Source organism: Ciconia boyciana, chromosome 28, assembly GCF_034638445.1.
Source record: "Ciconia boyciana chromosome 28, ASM3463844v1, whole genome shotgun sequence".
NCBI classification, from domain to species: domain Eukaryota; kingdom Metazoa; phylum Chordata; class Aves; order Ciconiiformes; family Ciconiidae; genus Ciconia; species Ciconia boyciana.
Window position 1 is genome coordinate 1,562,451 of NC_132961.1, and position 18,878 is coordinate 1,581,328.

Sequence of the window (18,878 nt, forward strand, 5' to 3'; positions counted from 1 at the left end):
GTGCTCCCAGTTTGGGGCTGCTCCCCTGAATCTGGGGGTGCCCTCCCTCAATCTGGGTGCCCCCCCAATCTGTGGGTGAGCCCCTCAGCGTGGGTGCCCCCTCCCCAGTCTGTGGGTGCCCCCCCCAATCTGTGGGTGCCCCCCCAACCTGGGTACCCCCTCCCCAATCTGTGGGTGCCCCCCCAACCTGGGTACCCCCTCCCCAATCTGTGGGTCCCCCCCCAATCTGTGGGTGCCCCCCAATCTGTGGGTGCCCTCCCTCAGTGTGGGTCCCCCCCCCCCATCTGTGGGTGCCCTCCCTCAGTGTGAGTCCCCCTCCCCAACCTGGGTACCCCTCCCCAATCTGTGGGTGCCCCCAATCTGTGGGTGCCCCCCCAACCTGGGTCCCCCTCCCCAATCTGTGGGTGCCCCCCCAATCATCTGTGGGTGCCCCCCCAACCTGGGTCCCTCCCCAATCTGTGGGTGCCCCCCCAATCTGTGGGTGCCCTCCGTCAGTGTGAGTCCCCCTCCCCAACCTGGGTACCCCTCCCCAATCTGTGGGTGCCCCCAATCTGTGGGTGCCCTCCGTCAACCTGGGTACCCCTCCCCAACCTGGGTACCCCTCCCCAATCTGTGGGTGCCCCCCAATCTGTGGGTGCCCTCCGTCAGTGTGAGTCCCCCTCCCCAACCTGGGTACCCCTCCCCAGTCTGTGGGTCCCCCCAATCATCTGTGGGTGCTCCCCAACCTGGGTACCCCTCCCCAACCTGTGGGTGCCCCCAATCTGTGGGTGCCCCCAATCATCTGTGGGTGCCCCCCCAACCTGGGTCCCCCCCCAATCTGTGGGTGCCCCCCAATCTGTGGGTGCCCTCCCTCAGCGTGAGTCCCCCTCCCCAACCTGGGTACCCCTCCCCAATCTGTGGGTGCCCCCAATCTGTGGGTGCCCTCCTCAGCGTGGGTCCCCCTCCCCAACCTGGGTACCCCTCCCCAACCTGTGGGTGCCCCCCAATCTGTGGGTGCCCCCCAACCTGGGTACCCCTCCCCAATCTGTGGGTGCCCCCAATCTGTGGGTGCCCTCCCTCAGTGTGAGTCCCCTCCCCAACCTGGGTACCCCCTCCCCAATCTGTGGGTGCCCCCCCCAATCTGTGGGTGCCCCCCAACCTGGGTACCCCCTCCCCAGTCTGTGGGTCCCCCCAATCATCTGTGGGTGCCCCCCAACCTGGGTACCCCTCCCCAACCTGTGGGTGCCCCTCCCCAATCTGTGGGTGCCCTCCCTCAGCGTGGGTCCCCTCCCCAACCTGGGTACCCCTCCCCAACCTGTGGGTGCCCCCCAATCTGTGGGTGCCCCCAATCATCTGTGGGTGCTCCCCCAACCTGGGTACCCCTCCCCAACCTGTGGGTGCCCTCCCTCAGCGTGAGTCCCCTCCCCAATCTGTGTGTTCCCCCCATTTCGGGTGTCGTGCCCCCCCCCCCACGCCGGGGTCCCCCCACCTCCTTGAGGTCCCGCTGCAGCTTGGCCCCGCTCTCCTGGGCCCGCGCCAGCTCCCGCTGGGCCCCGGCCGCCTCCTCCTGCAGCCGCCCCAGCTGCCGGCACAGGGCGGCCGCTCGCTCCCGCTGCTGGGCCGCCGCCGCCCGCTGCCGGCACAGCGAGGCCTCCAGCTCCGCTTCGCGACGCCGGCCCTCGGGGGTGCCCTGGGGGGGGACGCGACCCGCGCGCGCACCTTTGACCTCTGACCTTTGACCCCGGCCAGGACACCCACCCCCTCGCCAAACCCCGACTCCCCCCCTCCACCCCCAAGCCCTCCAGCCCGGCTGTCGCCTGTACGGGGGAACGTGACCCCTGACCCGCTGACCCCTGACCTCTGACCCCCAAGCCCTGACCCCTGACCCCGACTCCCCCCACACCCCCCCCACCCCTGGCACCGGCTGTCGGCTCTCAGACGTTGCCTGTACGGGGGAACGTGACCCCTGACCCCTGACCCCCGACCCCTGATCCCGACCCCTGACCCCCGACCCCTGATCCCGACCCCTGACCCTGACTCCTGACCCCTGACCCTGACTCCCTCCACCCCTGGCAGTGGCTGCTGGTTCTTAGACACTGCCCGTACAGGGGAACGTGACCCCTGACCCCTGACCCCTGACCCCCAAGCCCTGACCCCTGACCCCGACTCCCCCACCCCTCCCACCCCTGGCACCAGCTGTCGGCTCTCAGACGCTGCCTGTACGGGGGAACATGACCCCTGACCCCCGACCCCTGATCCCGACCCCTGACCCTGACTCCTGACCCTGACCCTGACTCCCTCCACCCCTGGCAGTGGCTGCTGGTTCTTAGACAATGCCCGTACAGGGGAACGTGACCCCTGACCCCCGACCCCCGACCCTGACTCCCAACCCCTGATCCTGACCCCTGACCCTTGATCCCGACCCCTGACCCTGACTCCCCCCACCCCCAGCCCCTCCACCCTGGCACTCCCCCCAACCCCTTAGGCACTGCCTTGTAGGGGGCCTGACCCCTGACCCCTGACTCCCGACCCCCAACCCCTGAACCAGACCCCGACCTCTGACCCCCGACCCCTGACCCTGAACTCTGACCTTGACCCCTCAGCTGTGACCCCAGTGGCTCTAACCCAAAGGCGGACATGCAGAGAGGCGTGACCTGTGACCCCCTGACCTGTGACCCCCCTGAGCTGTGACCCCCTGAGCTGTGACCCCTGACCCCACGGCATCGCCCTCCCAGGGCACCCAGGACCACCTACCCCAGGAGATGACCCCTGACCCCTGACCCCAGAAATCCCCAACCCCCAGTGACCCCATGACCACCTGTGACCCCGATCCTGTGACCCCATGACCCCCTCCATGACCCCGTGACCCCTGACCCCTCGTACCGGCGTGTCCCCGTCGCTGGGCGCGTCCTCCAGGCCGGAGCGTCGCCGGGAGAGCTGCTCCCGCAGGGACAGCGACTGCGGACGGACGGACGGACGGACGTCACCGCCCGCCGGGGACGGACACCGCCCACGGGGACACCGGGACACGGGGACATGGGGACACCACGACATGGGGACATGGGGACACGGGGACATGGGGACACGGGGACATGGGGACACCACGACACGGGGACATGGGGACACGGGGACATGGGGACACGGGGACATGGGGACATGGGGACACCATGACATGGGGACACGGGGACACGGGGACATGGGGACATGGGGACACGGGACATGGGGACATGGGGACTGGGACATGGGGACATGGGGACATGGGGACAGGGACAGGGACATGGGGACATGGGGACACCATGACATGGGGACACGGGACATGGGGACACCACGACACGGGGACACCCACGACACGGGGACATGGGGACACGGGGACATGGGGACATGGGGACACCACGACATGGGGACATGGGGACACGGGGACACGGGGACATGGGGACATGGGGACACCATGACATGGGGACACGGGGACATGGGGACACCACGACACGGGGACACCACGACACGGGGACATGGGGACATGGGGACACGACATGGGGACACGGGGACACGGGGACATGGGGACACCACGACACGGGGACATGGGGACATGGGGACACGGGGACATGGGGACATGGGGACACCACGACACGGGGACATAGGGACACGGGGACACGGGGACACCATGACATGGGGACACGGGGACATGGGGACACAGGGACATGGGGACACCATGACATGGGGACACCACGACTCGGGGACACGGGGACCTGGGGACACAGGGACACAACTACACAGGGACACCATGACATGGGGACATGGGGACACGGGGACATGGGGACATGGGGACATGGGGACACCACAACATGGGGACACCACAACATGGGGACACCACGACTCGGGGACACGGGGACACCACAACACAGGGACACGGGGACTTGGGGACATGGGGACATGGGGACACCACGACACGGGGACATGGGGACACCACATCATGGGGACATGGGGACATGGGGACACTATGACACAGGGACACCACGACACGGGGACACAGGGACACCACGACACAGGGACACGGGGACACAGGGACACCACGACACAGGGACACCACGACATGAGGACAGCTACCCGTGGGGACATGGGGACACCGGGACATGGGGACACCACGACATGGGGACAGCCATCCATGGGGACACCACGTCATGGGGACACCAGGACATGGGGACAACCACCCATGGGGACACCATGTCATGGGGACATCACGTCATGGGGACATCCATCCATGGGGACATGGGGACACCATGTCATGGGGACACCATGTCATGGAGCACCACATCATGGGGACAGCTGTCCATGGGAACACCATGTCATGGGGACAGCCGTCCATGGGGACTCCATGTCATGGGGACACCACGACATGGGGACATCCACCATGGGGACACCATGACATGGGGACACCATGACACAGGGACATGGGGACAGCCATCCGTGGGGACATTCACCATGGGGACACCACAACATGGGGACATCCACCATGCGGACACCATGACATGGGGACACCATGACACAGGGACATGGGGACAGCCATCTGTGGGGACATTCACCATGGGGACACCACAACATGGGGACATCCACCATGGGGACACCATGACATGGGGACACCATGACACAGGGACATGGGGACAGCCATCCGTGGGGACATTCACCATGGGGACACCACAACATGGGGACATCCACCATGGGGACACCATGACATGGGGACACCATGACACAGGGACATGGGGACAGCCATCCGTGGGGACATTCACCATGGGGACACCACAACATGGGGACATTCACCATGGGGACACCATGACATGGGGACGCCACGACATGGGGACACCACGTCATGGGGACAACAACCCATGGGGACACCATGTCATGGGGACAACCACCCATGGGGACATGGGGACACCACTTCATGGGGACAACCACCCATGGGGACACCTTGTCATGGGGACTCCATGTCATGGGGACACCCATCTATGGGGACATCATATCATGGCCACACCATGTCACGGGGACACCCCACCCATGGGGACACTACATCATGGGGACACCCACCCTCCAGCATCACCCGCCCCACGGTGTCACCCGCCCCACGGCGTCACCCACCTCCTGGTTGGAGACCTCCAGCTCCTCCTCGAGGACGGCCACCCGCTCCAGAGCCACCCGCAGCCGCTCCCGAACCTGCTGGGGGCAAAGCGGGGGGGGGTGTGGGGGGGGTGATCCATGTCCCCCCCAGCACCCTTGGGTGCCTCCAGAACCCCCCCAGAGTCCCCCAAACCCACCACGGGTCCAAGGACCCCTTGGGGATCCACCAGCCCCCCCAGAACCCTTCCTTGGACCTCCCGGCCCCCCTGGACTGTCCCCAGACCCCCTTGAGTCCCACCAGGACCCTCTTGGGTCACCCAGCACCTCCTGGTGTCCCCAGCTCCCTCCCCAAGTCCCATGGGACCACCCAGATGCCCTGGGTCACCACAAGACCTCCCTGGGACCCCAGAGACACCCTTGGGTACCTCCAGGTCTCCCCTGGGACCACCAGGTCCCACCAGGTCACCCCAGAACCCCCCTGAGACACCCTTGGGTACCACCAGGTCCCACCAGGTCACCCCAGAACCCCCTGAGACTGGGTACCACCAGGTCTCCCTGGGACCACCAGGTCCCACCAGGTCACCCCAGAACCCCCTGAGACACCCTTGTACCACCAGGTGCCCCCTGGGACCACCAGGTCCCACCAGGTCACCCCAGAACCCCCCCGAGACACCCTTGGGTACCACCAGGTCCCACCAGGTCACCCCAGAACCCCCCTGAGACACCCTTGGGTACCACCAGGTGCCCCCTGGGACCACCAGGTCCCACCAGGTCACCCCAGAACCCCGCTGAGACACCCTTGGGTACCACCAGGTCTCCCCTGGGACCACCAGGTCCCACCAGGTCACCCCAGAACCCCCCTGAGACACCCTTGGGTACCACCAGGTGCCCCTGGGACCACCAGGTCCCACCAGGTCACCCCAGAACCCCCCTGAGACACCCTTGGGTACCACCAGGTCCCCCTGGGACCACCAGGTCCCACCAGGTCACCCCAGAACCCCCTGAGACACACCACCAGGTCCCACCAGGTCACCCCAGAACCCCCTGAGACACCTACCACCAGTTCCCCTGACCACCAGGTCCCACCAGGTCACCCCAGAACCCCCTGAGACACCCTTGGGTACCACACCAGGTCCCACCAGGTCACCCCAGAACCCCCTGAGACACCAGGTCCCCTGGGACCACCAGGTCCCACCAGGTCACCCCAGAACCCCCTGAGACACCCTTGGGTACCACCAGGTCCCCCTGGGGACCACCAGGTCCCACCAGGTCACCCCAGAACCCCCTGAGACACCCTTTGGGTACCACCAGGTCCCCCTGGGACCACCAGGTCCCACCAGGTCACCCCAGAACCCCTGAGACACCCTTGGGTACCACCAGGTCCCCTGGGACCACCAGGTCCCACCAGGTCACCCCAGAACCCCCTGAGACACCCTTGGGTACCACCAGGTGCCCCCTGGGACCACCAGGTCCCACCGGGTCACCCCAGAACCCCCTGAGACACCCTTGGGTACCTCCAGGTCCCCCCTGGGACTATCAGGTCCCACTGGGTCAAACCAGGACCCACCCTGGAATCCCTGAGACCTCCCTGGGGACCACCAGGTCTGACCCTGGGTCACCCCCGAAGCCCCCTGAGACCCCTGAGACAGCCTTGGGCACCACCATGTCCATCCTTGGACCACCACGTCACCCCAGGAGCCCCCTGGCACCTCTGAGACACCTTTGGGCACCACCAGGTCCTCCATGGGACCACCAGGACCCCCTGGACCATCCCCAGGTACCATCACGTGCCACCAGGTCACCCCAGAAGCCCGCGAGACCCCTGAGAGCCCCTGGGGACCACCAGATCCCCCATGGGTCACCCCAGGACCTGCCTTGGGACCACCGAAACCCCCTTAGGTACCACCAGGTCCCACCATGTCACCCCAGGAACACCCTGAGACCACCTTGGGAGCTCCTAGAGACCCCCCCAAGACCACCCATGACCCTCCCCCAGCACCCACCTTCTCATCGAGGGCCTTGTGGTGCTCAAAGAGGGACTTGAGGGCTTTGAGGACCTCGACCTCGGAGGAGACACCAGCGGGGGACTGAGCCTGGCGCTTGACCACCGTCATCCGCAGGGAGCGCTCGTGGCGGGACACCAGGCACTCGAGGTGCTCCAGGAGAAGCTGGGGACATGGGGACATGAGGCACTCGAGAGACTCCAGGAGAAGCTGGGGAGGTGGGGACATGGGGACACCAGGCACTCGAGGGGCTCCAGGAGAAGCTGGGGACATGGGGACATGGGGACATCAGGCACTCGAGGGGCTCCAGGAGCATCTGCGGACATGAGGACATGGGGACATGGGGACACCAGGCACTCGAGGAGCTCCAGCAGCAGCTGGAGATATGGGGACACAGGGACACAGGGACATCAGGCACACGAGGGGCTCCAGGAGCATCTGGGGACATGAGGACATGGGGACAACAGGCACTCGAGGGGCTCCAGGAGAAGCTGGGGACATGGGGACATGGGGACATCAGGCACTCGAGGGGCTCCAGGAGAAGCTGGGGACATGGGGACATGGGGACATGGGGACATGAGGCACTCGAGGAGCTCCAGCAGCAGCTGGAGACATGGGGACACGGGGACACAGGGACATCAGGCACACGAGGGGCTCCAGGAGCATCTGGGGACATGAGGACATGGGGACAACAGGCACTCGAGGGGCTCCAGGAGAAGCTGGGGACATGGGGACATGAGGCACTCGAGAGACTCCAGGAGAAGCTCGGGAGGTGGGGACATGGGGACATCAGGTACTCGAGGGGCTCCAGGAGAAGCTGGGGACATGGGGACATGGGGACATCAGGTACTTGAGGGGCTCCAGGAGAAGCTGGGGACATGGGGACATGGGGACATAGGGACATCAGGCACTCAAGGAGCTCCAGGAGCATCTAGGGACATGGGGACATGGGGACATCAGGTACTCGAGGGGCTCCAGGAGCATCTGGGGACATGAGGACATGGGGACATGGGGACACCAGGCACTCGAGGGGCTCCAGGAGAAGCTGGGAACATGGGGACATGGGGACATCAGGTACTCGAGGGGCTCCAGGAGAAGCTGGGGACACGGGGACATGGGGACACCAGGCACTCGAGGGGCTCCAGGAGAAGCTGGGGACATGGGGACATGGGGACATGGGGACACCAGGCACTCGAGGGGCTCCAGAAGAAGCTGGGGACATGAGGACATGGGCACATGGGGACATGGGGACACGAGGCACTCAAGGAGCTCCAGCAGCATGTGGAGACATGGGGACACAGGGACATGGGGACATCAGGCACTCAAGGTGCTCCAGGAGCATCTGGGGACATGAGGACATGGGGACATGGGGACATCAGGTACTCGAGGGGCTCCAGAAGAAGCTGGGGACATGGGGACATGAGGCACTCGAGAGACTCCAGGAGAAGCTGGGGACACGGGGACACGGGGACATCAGGCACTCGAGGTACTCCAGGAGAAGCTGGGGACACGGGGACACGGGGACATCAGGCACTCGAGGAGCTCCAGCAGCAGCTGGGGACACGGGGACACGGGGACACGGGGACATCAGGTACTCGAGGTGCTCCAGGAGAAGCTGGGGACACGGGGACACGGGGACATGGGGACACCAGGCACTCGAGGGGCTCCAGGAGCATCTGGGGACATGAGGACATGGGGACATGGGGACACCAGGCACTCGAGGGGCTCCAGGAGCATCTGGGGACATGGGGACATGGGGACATGGGGACATCAGGTACTCGAGGGGCTCCTGGAGCATCTGGGGACATGAGGACATGCGGACATGGGGACACCAGGCACTCGAGGAGCTCCAGAAGAAGCTGGGGACATGGGGACACAGGGACATCAGGCACTCGAGGGGCTCCAGGAGAAGCTGGGGACACGGGGACATGGGGACACGGGAACATCAGGCACCCGAGGGGCTCCAGGAGCATCTGGGGACATGAGGACATGGGGACATGGGGACACCAGGCACTCGAGGGGCTCCACCAGCAGCTGGGGACATGGGGACACGGGGACATGGGGACATCAGGCACTCGAGGGGCTCCAGGAGCATCTGGGGACATGAGGACATGGGGACATGGGGACATCAGGCACTCAAGGGGCTCCAGAAGAAGCTGGGGACATGGGGACATGGGGACATGGGGACACCAGGCACTCGAGGGGCTCCAGGAGAAGCTGAGGACATGAGGACATGGGGACACGGGGACATCAGGCACTCGAGGGGCTCCAGGAGAAGCTGGGGACATGAGGACATGGGGACACGGGGACATCAGGCACTCGAGGTGCTCCAGGAGAAGCTGGGGACACGGGGACACGGGGACACGGGGACATCAGGCACTTGAGGGGCTCCAGGAGCATCTGGGGACATGAGGACATGGGGACACGGGGACATCAGGCACTCGAGGAGCTCCAGCAGCAGCTGGGGACACGGGGACACGGGGACACGGGGACATCAGGCACTCGAGGTGCTCCAGAAGAAGCTGGGGACATGGGGACACGGGGACATCAGGCACTTGAGGGGCTCCTGGAGCATCTGGGGACATGAGGACATGGGGACACGGGGACATCAGGCACTCGAGGTGCTCCAGGAGAAGCTGGGAACATGGGGACATGGGGACACGGGGACATCAGGCACTCGAGGTGCTCCAGCAGCAGCTGGGGACACGGGGACACGGGGACACGGTGGCAGGGGCGGTGGTGGCCTCACCCGGGTGTTGTTGCGCTCGGCCTTGAGCTCGGCGATCTCCTCCTCCCGCTCCAGCAGCTGCTCCCGGCAGACGTTGAGCTCCTTCGTCAGCGCCGCGAACTCCTGGGGACACGGGGACGTCGGGGGACGTGAGGGGACGAGGGGGACAGCGGGGTCCTGGGGCACGGGGGGCGTGGGGGGACGTGGGAGCATGGGGACATGGGGGGATATGGGGGGACATTGGGGATGTAGGGGACTTGGGGGACGTGGGGGGACATGGGGACATATGGGGACATGGGGGAACACTGGGGACATGGGGGGACATTGGGGACATGGGGGACGTGGGGGGACATGGGGGGACATGGGGGACATTGGGGACATGGGGGACATGGGGGACATGGGGGACATGGGGGACATGGGGGACGTGGGGGACATGGGGGACATGGGGGACATGGGGACATGGGGGAACACTGGGGACATGGGGGACATGGGGGACGTGGGGGGACATGGGGGACTTGGGGGGACATGGGGGACGTGGGGGACATGGGGGAAATGGGGGACATGGGGGACGTGGGAGGGTGTGGGGGACGTGGGGGGATGTGGGGGGACATGGGGGACATTGGGGACATGGGGGACATGGGAGGGTGTGGGAGGGTGTGGGGGACATGGGGGACATATGGGGACATGGGGGACATTGGGGACATGGGGGGATATGGGGGGACATGGGGGACATGGGGGACATTGGGGACATGGGGGACATGGGGGACATGGGGGACTTGGGGACGTGGGAGGGTGTGGGGGACGTGGGGGACGTGGGGACATGGGGGACATTGGGGACATGGGGACACCAATAGCCCCGCCCCTCCCTTAACTCCTCCTCTCCCTCCACCCCGCCCTTCTCCTTATCCCCGCCCCTTTTCTTAGCCCCACCTCGTGCCCTGGCCACTGGTCCCACTCCCTTAATTAGCCACGCCCCTTAATTAGCCACACCCCATATGAGCCACGCCTCCACTTAGCCACTCCCTCCCCTACTCCACCCCTCCCTCTCCCTGTAACTCCGCCCACCCCACACCCTGACCATGAGTCCCACCCCAATTGACCACGCCCTCCATTAACCACGCCCCTTGACAGCCACACCTCCAAATTAAACCACGCCCCCTTAACGCTGCCTCCTCCACCCCACCCCCTCCCCTTACCTCCTCCCAAACCCTGCCCCCTCACGCCCTGCCCCACGTAGCCACGCCCCTGTGTAGCCACGCCCTCTCCTTGACGCTCCCTGCTCCATCTCATTAACTCCACCCACCCCACGCCCCTCCCCAAACCCCTCCCACTCAAACCCTGCCCCAAAGCCCCGCCCCTTACACCCCACCCCTTCAGGCCCCGCCCCGATAAACCACGCCCCCTCCCCTTAACTCTCCCCTCTCCATCCCACACTCTCCCCTTAACTCTGCCCACCCCACACCCTGGCCACTAGCCCCACCCCTCCATTAGCCACACCCTTCCGGTAGCCACGCCCCTGACCAAGCCACGCCCCCACCTAGCCACGCCCCCTCACCTTAACTCTGCCTCCTCCACCCCACCTTCTCCCCTTAACTCTGCCCACCCCACACCCCTCCCCTCAAGCCCCGCCCCTCGAACCCCTCCCCAACTAAACCACGCCCCCTCCTTAACCACCTCCCTGCTCCCTTCCCCTTAACTCTGCCCACCCCACACCCCCTCCCCTTGCCCCTCAAGCCCCACCCCTCAAGCCCCTCCCTGACTAAACCACGCCCCTCTCTTTAACTCCTTCTGCTCCCTTCCCTTAACTCTGCCCACCCCACACCCCCTCCCTTCCCCTCCCCTCAAGCCCCGCCCCATCAAGCCCCGCCCCAAAGCCCGTCCCCGGCCAAACCACGCCCCTCTCCTTAACTCCCTCTGCTCCCTTCCCCTTCACTCTGCCCTCCCCACACCCCCTCCTCTTGCCCCTCCCTTCCCCCTGCCTTCCCCTCAAGCCCCGCCCCTCAAGCCCCTCCCCGACTAAACCACGCCCCCTCTCCTTAACTCCCTCTGCTCCCTTCCCTTCACTCTGCCCACCCCACACCCCCTCCCTTCCCCTCCCCTCAAGCCCCGCCCCCAAAGCCCCTCCCCACTAAACCACGCCCCTCTCCTTGACCACCTCCCCACTCCCTTCCCTTCACTCTGCCCTCCCCACACCCCCTCCCCTTCCCCCTCCCTTCCCCCCTCCCTTCCCCTCCCCCTCCCCCTCAAGCCCTGCCCCTCAAGCCCCTCCCCGACTAAACCACGCCCCTCTCTTTAACTCTCTCTGCTCCCTTCCCCTTCACTCTGCCCACCCCACACCCCTCCCTTCCCCTCCCTTCCCCTTCAAGCCCCGCCCCTCAAGCCCCGCCCCAAAGCCCCTCCCCGACTAAACCACACCCCCTCTCTTTAACTCCCTCTGCTCCCTTCCCCTTCACTCTGCCCACCCCACACCCCCTCCCTTCCCCCTCCCTTCCCTCCCCTCAGCCCTGCCCCTCAAGCCCCGCCCCTCAAGCCCCGCCCCCAAAGCCCCTCCCTGACTAAACCACACCCCTCTCTTTAACTCCCTCTGCTCCCTTCCCCTTCACTCTGCCCACCCCACACCCCTCCCCTTCCCCTCCCCTCAGCCCTGCCCCTCAAGCCCTGCCCCCTCAAGCTCCGCCCCCAAAGCCCCTCCCCGACTAAACCACGCCCCTCTCTTTAACTCCCTCTGCTCCCTTCCCCTTCACTCTGCCCACCCCACACCCCCTCCCCTTCCCCTCCCCTCAGCCCCGCTCCCTCAAGCCCCGCCCCCTCAAGCCCCGCCCCTCAAGCCCCGCCCCCTCAAGCCCCTCCCACCTGGGGCAGGGCGCTGGTGAGCTGCCGCTGGAGCGAGTCCTTCTCGTGGGCCAGGTCCCGCAGGCGGAGCTGGGCGGTGGCGAGGCCCTCCTGGGTGTCCCGCAGGGTCTCCAGCAGCCGCTCCCGCTCCCGCAGCATCTGCACCATCAGCTGCTCCAGCCCCGGCTCCTCCGGGCAGCCCGAGCCCCGGCGGGCGTCCTCGCTGATGGTGGGCAGCACCTCGCACATCATCCTGCCTGCGCCCTGCCTGCGACACGGCACGGGCAGGGCGTCAGCACGTCGGCCTGCCTGCAGCCCTTGTACCTCCACATCGGCCTGCCTGCACCCTGCCTGCGACACGGCACGGGCAGGGCGTCAGCACGTCGGCCTGCCTGCAAGGTCCTGTACCTCCCTATCGGCCTGCCTGCACCCTGCCTGCAGCATGGGACGGGCAGCACGTCGCACATCATCCTGCCTGCAAGGTCCTGTACCTCCCTATCGGCCTGCCTGCGCCCTGCCTGCAGCATGGGATGGGCAGGGCGTCAGCACGCCGGCCTGCCTGCAGCCCTTGTACCTCCACATCGTCCTGCCTGCGCCCTGCCTGCGACACGGCACGGGCAGGGCGTCAGCACGTCGGCCTGCCTGCAAGGTCCTGTACCTCCCTATCGGCCTGCCTGCGCCCTGCCTGCAGCATGGGACGGGCAGCACGTCGCACATCATCCTGCCTGCAAGGTCCTGTACCTCCGTATCGGCCTGCCTGCACCCTGCCTGCGACACGGCACGGGCAGCACATCAGCACATCGTCCTGCCTGCAAGGTCCTGTACCTCCCTATCGGCCTGCCTGCGCCCTGCCTGCAGCATGGGATGGGCAGCACATCAGCACCGCGCACATCGTTCTGCCTGCGCCCTGCCTGCAACATGGCACGGGCAGGACGTCAGCACGTCGTCCTGCCTGCAGCCCTTGTACCTCCACATCACCCTGCCTGCAGCATGGGGTGGGCAGCACCTCGCACATCGTCCTGCCTGCACCCTGCCTGCAACAGGGGACGGGCAGGACGTCAGCACCGCACACATCATCCTGCCTGCAAGCTCCTGTACCTCTGTATCGTCCTGCCTGCACCCTGCCTGCGACACGGCACGGGCAGGGCGTCAGCACGTCGTCCTGCCTGCACCCTGCCTGCGACACGGCACGGGCAGGACATCAGCACATCGTCCTGCCTGCACCCTGCCTGCAGCATGGGATGGGCAGCACCTCGCACATCATCCTGCCTGTAACCCTGCCTGCAATGTGCATGGTCAGGACCTCGCACATCGTCCTGCCTGCACCCTGCCTGCGACACGGCACGGGCGGGACGTCAGCACGTCGTCCTGCCTGCGGCCCTTGTACCTCCACATCGGCCTGCCTGCGCCCTGCCTGCAGCATGGGACGGGCAGCACATCAGCACATCGTCCTGCCTGCAAGGTCCTGTACCTCCCTATCGGCCTGCCTGCGCCCTGCCTGCGACATGGGATGGGCAGCACATCAGCACTGCGCACATCATCCTGCCTGCGTCCTGCCTGCAACATGGCACGGGCAGGACGTCAGCACATCGTCCTGCCTGCAGCCCTTGTACCTCCACATCGTCCTGCCTGCGCCCTGCCTGCAGCATGGGATGGGCAGCACATCAGCACCGCACACGTCGTTCTGCCTGCGCCCTGCCTGCAACACGGCACGGGCAGGACGTCAGCACATTGTCCTGCCTGCACCCTGCCTGCAGCATGGGACGGGCAGCACCTCGCACATCATCCTGCCTGTAACCCTGCCTGCAAGGTGCATGGTCAGGACCTCGCACATCGTCCTGCCTGCGCCCTGCCTGCAATGGGAGCAGAGGTTCAGGACCTCGCACATCATCCTGCCTGCTCCCTGCCTGCAACATGGCATGGGCAGCACGGCTCATATCATCCTGCCTGCACCCTGCCTGCAGCATGGGATGGGCAGCACCTCGCACATCTTCCTGCCTGCAAGGTCCTGCCTGCAAGGTGGCCTGGTCTGGAGCTTGCACATCTTCCTGCCTGCACCCCTGCCTGCAAGGTGGCCTAGTCTGGAGCTCGCACATCATCCTGCCTGCACCCCTGCCTGCAGCACGGCATGGGCAGCGCCTCACCCATTGTCCTGCCTGCGCCCTGCCTGCAAGGTGGCCTAGTCTGGAGCTCGCACATCGTCCTGCCTGCACCCCTGCCTGCAGCACGGCATGGGCAGCACGGCTCATATCATCCTGCCTGCACCCTGCCTGCAGCATGGGATGGGCAGCACCTCACACATCTTCCTGCCTGCAAGGTCCTGCCTGCAAGGTGGCCTGGTCTGGAGCTCGCACATCGTCCTGCCTGCACCCCTGCCTGCAGCACGGCATGGGCAGCGCCTCACCCATCGTCCTGCCTGCGCCCTGCCTGCAATGGGAGCAGATGTTCAGGACCTCACCCATCTTCCTGCCTGCGCCCTGCCTGCAAGGTGGCCTAGTCTGGAGCTCACACATCGTCCTGCCTGCACCCCTGCCTGCAGCACGGCATGGGCAGCACGGCTCATATCATCCTGCCTGCACCCTGCCTGCAATGGGAGCAGATGTTCAGGACCTTGCCCATCATCCTGCCTGCACCCTGCCTGCAGGGGGGGGGTGGGGGGGGCGCAGCAGGGAGCCCTGGCTCCCCTGCACCCCAAAACACCCGCCAGCACCCCACATGTGTGGGGCACAGGGGCCGGCTGCCCCCCCCACTCCCCATCCCCCAACCCCTGGACACAGGGGTCCCCCCCCCAAACTCCCGGGGGGGTCCCCGGGCGCCCGGGGCCCCTCTCCAGGGAGGCAGCGGGGGAGGGGGAGCCACCCACGTGCGACACGCGGCCCTCGTGCGACGCACACGCGTGTGCGGGCCCAGGGTCGTGATGGGGCCCGCGCCCGGGGGGCGGGGGGCAGGCACACGTGGGTGGGGGCAGGGGTGCAGGGGGTGCAGGTGTGGGGTGCAATGGGGTGCAATGGGGCGCAGTGTGGGATGCAGGGGCGCAGTGCATGCAGTGTGGGGTGCAATGGGGTGCAGTGTGGGGCGCAGTGCATGCAGTGTGGGGTGCAATGGGGTGCAGTGTGGGGTGCAATGGGGTGCAATGGGGTGCAGTGTGGGGTGCAGGGGGGTGCAGTGTGGGGTGCAATGGGGCGCAGTGCATGCAGTGTGGGGTGCAATGGGGTGCAATGGGGTGCAGTGTGGGCGCAGTGCATGCAGTGTGGGGTGCAATGGGGTGCAGTGTGGGGTGCAGGGGGGTGCAGTGGGGCACAGCGCATGCAGTGTGGGGTGCAGTGTGGGGTGCAGTGGGGTGCAGTGCATGCAGTGTGGGGTGCAGTGTGGGGTGCAAGGGGGTTCAATGGGGTGCAGTGTGGGGCACAGTGCATGCAGTGTGGGGTGCAATGGGGTGCAGTGTGGGGTGCAGTGGGGTGCAGTGCATGCAGTGTGGGGTGCAGTGTAGGGTGCAATGGGGTGCAGTGGGGTGCATGGGGTGCAGTGGGGTGCAGCGCATGCAGTGTGGGGCACAGTGTGGGGCACAGCGGGGCACAGTGTGGGGTGCAGTGCATGTGGGGGGCGATTGGGGGTGCAGTGGGGCACAGGGGGCAGTGGGGTGCAGTGAGGGTGCAGTGGGGTGCAATGGGGGTGAAGTGGGGGGCAGTGGGGGAAACAGTGGGGTGCAGTGGGGAGTGCAGTGGGCGCATGGCCCCTGGGGGGTGGTGGGCAATGGTGAGGGGGGGGGGGGGGTGTCCCAGGGTGGGGATGGGGTGGCAGCCGGACGAGGAGGTGCAGTTGGGGGGTGCAAAAGAGGGGTGCACAAAAAGAGGGTGCAATGGGGGGCAACAGGATCTGGGGGTGCAGTGGGGCAGGGTGCAATTGTGGGGGGTGCAATGGGGGGTGCAGTGGGGCAGGGTGTGCAATGGGGGGTGCAATGGGGGGGCAATAGGGTCTGGGGGTGCAGTGGGGGGTGCAATGAAGTGCAGTGGGGCAGGGGGTGCAATGGGGGGTGCAATGGGGGGCAATAGGGTCTGGGGTGCAGTGGGGCAGGGGGTGCAATGGGGGTGCGATGGGGGTTGGGGGTGCAATGGGGGGGGTGCAATGGGAGACGTGGGAGGAGGGCGTGCGGGGAGATGCAATTTGGGGTGCAATGGGGCCTGGGGGGTGCAAGGGGGTGCACTGGAGGAGGATGGGCTGTGGGTGCGATGGGGGGGATAGAGGGGGGTGGGGGGTGCGATAGGGGGTGCAGAGGGGCTTGGGGGGGGGGGCAATGGGGGTTGTAATGGGGGGTGCAATGGGGGTGCCGATTTGGGGGGTGCTATGGGGGGTGGGGGTGCAATGGGGTGGCAGGATGGGGGATGGGATGGAGGATGTAATGGGGGGTGCAATGGGGGGGGGCGGGGGGCAGAGGGGATTCTCTGGAGGATGAAATGGGGGTGCGAAGGGGGTGGGGGCTGGAAGTGCAATGGGGGGGCAGAGGGGGGATGGGGGGTGCAGTGGGGGTGGGGGGTGCAATGGGGCCTGGGGAGGTGCCAATGGGGGGAGAAAGGGGTGGGATGGGGGGGCAGGGGGGGATGCGATGGGGGGCAATGGGGCCTGGGAGGGGTGGGGGCCAATGGGGGGTGCGGTGGGAGGGATGCGATGGGGGCAATGGGGCCGGGGGGGTGGGGTGCCAATGGGGGGTGCAGTGGGGATGCAAGGGGGGAGCAATGTGGGGTGCGGTGGGGATGCGATGGGGGGCAATGGGGCCTGAGGGGGGCAATGGGGGGGTGCAGTGGGGATGCGATGGGGCTCCACTGGAGGATGCGATGGGGGGGGGCTGCAGGGTGGGGGGAGGGGGTGGGGGCCGGGGTGCAGTGGGGGGGTGGGGTGGGATGGGGGGCCGGGTGGGGGGGTCCGGTGGGGCTCGGGCCCGGCTCCTACCTGGGCTGCGAGCGGCGCTGCGGCAGCTCCGGCGGAGGGAGGCGGCCCGGCGGGGAGGGGGCCCCGGGGGGGGTCGCCGCCCGTCGCCCCCGCACCCGTTCAGGCCCCCGCCGCGCCCCGGGCCCGCCCGAGCCCCGCGACCGCCTGCCCGCCCCCCCGCGGCACCGAACTCCCCCCCCCCCCCGCCCGGCCCCGCAAACGCTGCGCGGTCCCTTTAAGAGCAGCGCTGACGGACGGCGGCCCCGACCAATCAACAGGAGCGTGCCCGGAGGCCCGGCGGAGCCCCCGGCCCGCCCCCTGCGGGGGGTGGGAGGGGGGGAGGAGGGAGGGGGAGCGGCGGCGCGAGCGGCCAATGGGGGGCGGCGGGGGGCGGGGCCGGCGTTGGGGTGATGTCATCGGGTGGGGGGGGCGGGGGCGGCCGCGCACGCGTGTTGCCATGGAGACGGCCCACCCCCTCCACACGTGTTGCCATGGAGACGGGACCGCCCCATCCATGTGTGTTGCCATGGAGACGGGATCATTCCCCCCCCCATCTGTGTTGCCATGGAGACGGACCGCCCCCAGCATGTCACCATGGAGACGGGACCGCCCCCTTCACGTGTCGCCATGGAGACGGGACCGCCCATCCCCACGTGTTGCCATGGAGACGGGACATCCATCCCCCCCCCCCCCGTGTCGCCATGGAGATGGGACCGCCCCCCCTTCCCGGACGTTGCCATGGGATGGACCACTCACCCACGCGTGTTGCCATGGAGACGGACCCGCCCCTCCACCTGTCACCAGGGCGAGCTCCGCCCCTCCCGCCCACGTCACCATGGAGACGACCCCTCCTCCCCCACCCATCACCGTGGTTACGCACACGCCTCCCCACGCGTGTCCCCAGCCCCCCGCGTCCCCACCGCCACTCGTCCCCACCCCCCGCGTGTCCACATACACCCACATGTCCCCACCCCCGCGTGTCCCCACCCCCCGCGTCCCACCCATGTGTCCCCACCCCCACGCGTGTCCCACGCCCCCGCGTGTCCCCACCCACCTGTCCCGACGCCCACGTGTTCCCACGAACGTGTCCCCACCCCCACGCGTGTCCGACGCCCCCGCGTGTCCTCACCCCACTCGTGTCCCCATCCCCACGCGTCCCCACCCCTACTCGTGTCCCCAACCCCACGTGTCCCCCACCGCATGTCCCCACCCCCACCCATGTGTCCCCACCCCCGTGTCCCCACCCCCACGCGTGTCCCTCTCCTCGTATCCCCACCCCACGCGTGTCCCCCCACCCCGTG

At 67.2% G+C, this 18,878-nt stretch overlaps 1 protein-coding gene across 1 annotated transcript in view; it reads right to left on the reverse strand.

Moving 5' to 3' along the window:
- Window positions 1-17,714, reverse strand: part of PPFIA3 (PTPRF interacting protein alpha 3) — a 51,674-nt gene extending 33,960 nt beyond the window's left edge. The window contains 7 exon segments of the mRNA XM_072847681.1: window positions 1,469-1,669; window positions 2,863-2,937; window positions 5,110-5,184; window positions 7,092-7,256; window positions 9,841-9,942; window positions 12,673-12,919; window positions 17,599-17,714. Of these exon segments, the coding sequence (XP_072703782.1) occupies window positions 1,469-1,669; window positions 2,863-2,937; window positions 5,110-5,184; window positions 7,092-7,256; window positions 9,841-9,942; window positions 12,673-12,903 (849 nt within the window). The 5' untranslated portion in view covers window positions 12,904-12,919; window positions 17,599-17,714.
- Window positions 17,715-18,878: the final 1,164 nt, after the last annotated feature.